Source organism: Varanus komodoensis, unplaced genomic scaffold (genome assembly GCF_004798865.1).
Source record: "Varanus komodoensis strain SLA01 unplaced genomic scaffold, ASM479886v1 scaffold81, whole genome shotgun sequence".
Classification (NCBI taxonomy): Eukaryota; Metazoa; Chordata; class Lepidosauria; order Squamata; family Varanidae; genus Varanus; species Varanus komodoensis.
The window spans coordinates 346,715-351,896 of NW_025336495.1; the positions used below are offsets into that span (position 1 = coordinate 346,715).

The following is a 5,182-nucleotide window of genomic DNA, read 5'->3' on the forward strand; positions in this document are numbered from 1 at the left end:
CCTGGCATTCCTCTGGTCCCAGGTCAAAGGGGCCTCCTGGGACGAGGCTTTTAAAAACGTGCAACAAAACTTGGGCGGCTTGAGGGGACCACCCTTCCCAGCTCTACCATGTCTCCTGCGTTCAGCTGTTTTAAACTTGTTTTTAAATGTTTGCATTCGGGGGGAAATTATGCAGTTTGGTTGTTTGTTTTATGAACTGTGGGATGCACATCAGGGAAAGCGTCTATCCCAGCCCATTTCCTTTTGTGCTATTGGGGGTGGGGGTCAGACAGCTGAGCATTTGGAAATGGCATTTTCTCGTGACACCTGCATTCTGGGGTGGCACTTCCAGTCCACTGCCTCCATCTTAAGACTGCACCGCCGTGTCCTGGTGCTCTCTGTCTCGGCAGGGCCACGGACTGTCACGATGGGGATTAGCCGGGCTCGCTGCGCGGGGACCACTCGCCTCCACTCCTCTGTTCGTCCCCCTTCCTCCTTCCTTCCGGAAGCTCACTGGCTCCATTCAGAGTGCTGCCTCCTACAGCCTTTTGAAACTTGAGCCCATGAGCCTTATGCTCTATCTATTTCTGTAAAATTCCAGAGGAGGATAAATTTATCTCCCAAGGATCAATTTCTTTAACCTCCACTGCAGCTCTCTCTTGTTCTCTGCCTCCCTCTGGGGCAAGGGCTGACATTTCTGGAATGGCAGTGCTTGCTGGAGTCCATTTTTAGGGCCCAGGTGCCACAGGGCACACTGCAGGTGCTTGATCCCGGGCAAGCGTGGCCAGAGTGCTCCCTTCGCTGGCTGCACCCGTGTGCCAAGCTGGGCCTCACAGGGCTTTGGAGGCAGGCTCACCGGAGCTTTGGCAGACGGAACGAGCCCCTTCCTTCTGCTCTGCGGACTGTGGAGTTTTGCTCGGTGTCTCTGGCAGCTTCAGTCCTCCCTTTCCAAACCCAGCCAGTGATGAGCTGCATGGGCGCCAGGAGCCACAGCCGCCTGGCTTCCCAAGGAACAGCCTTGCCTGTGCCTGCCCTTCCACCCCAGAAGGGACCGGGCAGACTCCTCTTCGAGTGCTGTGTCGCCTTTCTTCCAGCTACTGATATCGGATCTCTGTCCTGGACCAGAAGGAAAGGTGATCCGTCCCGTCTCCACAGCCACGAAGGCTTCCAGGCCTAGCAAAGCAGGGCCACTGACGCTCGGGCAGCTCCATGTGCCAGCCGCTCGGTTGCTCTCCTCTCGGCTGCAGTGGGATGCCCAACCGGTGCAAATAGCCCTTTTCTAGAGCCTTCCAGGCTTGTCAGCCTGACCAGGAATCCCAAATTAACAAGTGGGTGGCTCTTTCTTAAACTGGAGAAAGAGAACTACTGGCAATGCTGCGGGGTTCAATCCTGGGCCCTGTGCGCTTCATTGTTAAGTAATGATTTAGATGACACAAGACAAGGAAAGGTAATCACATTTGCAGATGATACAAAACTGGGTGGAACAGCAAGCGCCCTAGAAGACAATGCAGATCCAGCATGATCTTGATAAGCTTGAAAGCCGAGCTGAAAGCAACATAATGAGATTCAATAGGGACCAATGGCAAGTCCTCCACCTGGGGAAAAGCAACCAAAGGCATCGATACAAGATGGGGAACACGTGGCTCAGCAGAACTGAAACGGAAAAAGACCTTGAAGTTATTGTGGACAACAGGCTAAGCATGAGCCAACAATGTGATGCAGCTGCAAAAAGGGCAAATGCTATTATGGGATGCATTAAGAGAAGTATTACTTCCGAATCATGAGAAGTAGTAGTTCCCCTATACTCTTCACTAGTCAGACCTCACCTGGAGTACTGTGACCAGTTATACGCACCACGATTTAGAAACCTAGAAAGAAAGATGCTAAAAACTTTGAAAAGGTCCAGAGGAAGGCGACAAAAATGATCCATGGTTTGGAAACATTGCCCTGTGAGGAGGGGCTGAGAGAACTGGGCATGTTCAGCCTTGGGAAAAGAGACTGAGGGGGGACATGAGATCCTTGTATAAGTATTTCAAAGCCTATCACAAAGAGGAAGGTCAGGATCTCTTCTTGCTGATGCCAGAGTGTAGGACACGGAATAATCAAGTTGCAACAACCCAGATTCAGGCTGGACATCAGGAAAAGCTTCCTCACTGTCAGAACAATATGACAGTGGAACCAGCTGCCTAGAGAGGTGGTGGGCTCTCGAAGCAGAAGAATGGGTTCAAGGCCCAGCTTGCCAGGCAGGGCTTTCCTCTGGCCCGGCTACTGGCCACCCTGGCCAGCACCCTCCGTCCAGCTGATTTGCCCTGGCAGTGCTTTTTCACTTGGCTCGCCAGCAACCTGGTCCATGCCCAGAGCTCAGGCCTTCCCTGAGCATGGCTGCTGCTCTGGAACTGCGTGGCATCCAGCAGCCGCCACCCCCACCCCCCTTTGCTCCCGAGATGCCTGCTTCCGAAGGTGCTTCACAGAGCAGAGCCAATCAACAATCCCCATGGATGAGGCCCATGATGGGCATGTGAGCTGAGCTGGCTGGAGCTGGGGTCAGACTAGATGGCCTGGGAGGGCCCTTCGGACTCGCTCTGCTTCTCTGCCCCTGTGGCTCGTGGTTTGACAGCACAGGAGTGGGACAAGCGTCTTGGGCACCCTTTCTCCATCTGTGCCGAGAGCCGCCTGCCCGGAGGCAGTCAAGGGGGAGGTGCTGCGCACGATGGGCCGGCCCGGCTCTGGCCCGGCCTGGCATGTGCATTTCAAAACAGCCTTTGAGTGCAAAAGCATCCTTGCTCTTGGCCCAGCCTGGGTGCTTCTGGCCAAGAGTAACAGTTTTACACATTAAATCTAAATTAAATTAAATTAAAAGGCATGTGTTTTTTAGTTGTGTGCTGCCCTCCTCTTCTGCCTCCCCCACAACATCCTCCTCTGTGCCGTTAACTCTTCCTGCTCCACCTTAGAGCAGTTTTCTACAAAGCTGCTTTGTATGTCGATTTTTAAAAACCCCAAAGCAGTTTGCAAGATAAAAAACAGGATAAAATGCGATGAAGACAGTAGTTGAAACAATAATGCATTATCAGAACAATAAAATAACAAAACCAGCCGGGAGAACTGGCAGTGCCAGCAGAAAAGGGGGCTCCGTTGGTGCCGGAAGCATTCCGTGCCAGGAGCTTGCCTGACTCGCCAGGGAGAACGTTCCACGTGGTGGCCTCCACACCCCACGCCAAACAGGCCTCAGGAGGCTGCCATGCAATAAACGTGGGGTGGGTGGCCTATGTGGGAGAAGGTAGCCGCTGGGAGAACCGTGTCCACAGCTGCTGGGGCTCTCGTCCACCAACAACAGCATCCCAACCATGGTTCAGCGGCCGACAGCCTTCGGGCACAAGCCACGTTACGAAACCCCACTGAGCAATCTTGCCACAGTGTGTTCTGCACCGGCAGCAGCTGGTCTGAAAGCGAACCCCACGGCGAGCACACCCCCAAGGCTGGCATTCTGCTGGCTGCCTCCTCACCTCCCAAGCGGGGAACCTCCTGGGGAAGCAGCAGGCATCAAAAGCCCTGGCAGGAGGCGCTTCCTGCGAGAGGGCAGGTGGTGGAGAAGAGGCAGGCTCTGCGCAGGCGGGGGGGGAGGCCTGGATCCCGCCAGGATCTTTGGCCCCTCCCCGCATCCCTGTGTAAAGACAGATCAGGAAGACAGCTGAGGGCAGGGCTGCTCTCTTTCCTCTCAGTCAAGGCAGCTGCCTGGGATGGGGGCCTCCCAGCCCTCCCCGTCAGAAATATTTATGCAGGCAGGCAATTAAGCATTCTGTTTATCGCCAGCCTTTGTGCCTGTGTGTGCCACGATCGTCCCAGCCACCTAACAGCGAGCGTTTCATCTTCAAAGGGATTTCTAAAGATGCCCTAATGCATTAAACATGTCCTGCTCATCCGAAGAGGAGAAGCACGGCTGCCATGGTCTAGGTACCTGCCCAGGGCCATCTTCTGCACCCTGGGGGCTATCAGCTTCCATGGAAGACTCCGAGAGCACCTCTCCCCACCTGCCCCTCTGAGCCAGTTTCAGGCGCCCTCGGGAAGCTGCCTGCCGCACCCTCACGCAGGTTGGCAGGGCCAACTTCTGGGGCTGCACGATTAGCAGAGAAACTGACTCCCTCTGCCGCCCGCTCAAAGTCTCTGTTCCTGCTGCGCTTAGCTGCAATCCGCAGTAGCCAGGGCGGCAAAGACGCGTTTCCCACGTCCATTATTTATTTCTACATAATCTCATTTCTAGGCTGCCTATTCCTGTAACCCCAAGGCAGCTTCTCCCTGCAGTTCTGCAGGCCTTCTTGGGCAGGAATGGGCACTCAGGGCCTGCATTCATGGAAGTCCAAAGCCGCCACACCTGCTTTGTTAATGCCGATAAACGGAGCTGCCTGCCCTTCTGGACCCTCCTCAGGGACGCCAGCACGGGGTCCCTGGTGAAGGACACCTGCAGGCCACAATGGACGAGGCACTCCGGCCCTCTCCCCACGGACTGCATGTGAGCTGTGCAGAGGCGAAGGGGGCAGGCAGGCAGGCAGGCAGACGGCAGCATTCCTTGAGCTGGTGCCCCGAGCTTTCCTTTGCCACAGTCCCCACCTTCTGTCAGCTGCAGTTGAGGATGCTGGAGAACAGCCCAGTGGGCTTCGACATGTACACGCATGTTGTAAGTGGAGCCGGCTGGAGCCGGGGGTCGGACTAGATGGCCCCGGAGGCTCCTTCTGACTCGCTCTGCTTCTATGTTTCAAACGCATTTAGACGCATACCATTGAACATGCAGATTGACAGATTTTTTTCTTTGCGAGACGAATTGAACACTTAAGCCAGGCGAGTTGTCCTTTCATCCACGCCTTGAAAAATTCTTTTCTAAATGAGAGGATGATGGAGTGGAGGCCACTGGACAATCCGGGAAACACGAAGCAACGCAACGCCAGGTGCTTCCGGCTGAGCCTGATGCGGGTGCTGCTGTGCCTTCACGTCTGGTGGGCCACACATTGCCCAGAGCCGGTTGCGGGTCAGGCGTCCCCAGGCCGATGCCCGCCAGGTTGCTGCAAGCGGCCGGGCAGATGCGGGCCGAGGGCGCCTCAGGCGGGCGGGCGGGAGCCGCAGCAGGCGGAAGGACGGGCGGATCGGCGAGGCGGCAGGCACGCCGGGCGGGCTCGGCCCGGCGGGCGTCTCTCTGCACGAGCCCCGCGCA

At 56.0% G+C, this 5,182-nt stretch overlaps 1 protein-coding gene across 1 annotated transcript in view; it reads left to right on the forward strand.

The window, feature by feature from the left end:
- The first annotated feature begins 4,606 nt into the window (after positions 1 to 4,606).
- The window catches only part of FZD9 (frizzled class receptor 9), a 2,847-nt gene continuing 2,271 nt past the window's right edge, over positions 4,607 to 5,182 (forward strand). Inside the window, exon 1 of the mRNA XM_044456086.1 lies at positions 4,607 to 4,651. Within this exon, the coding sequence (XP_044312021.1) occupies positions 4,607 to 4,651 (45 nt within the window). The remainder of the gene's footprint in view (positions 4,652 to 5,182) is intronic.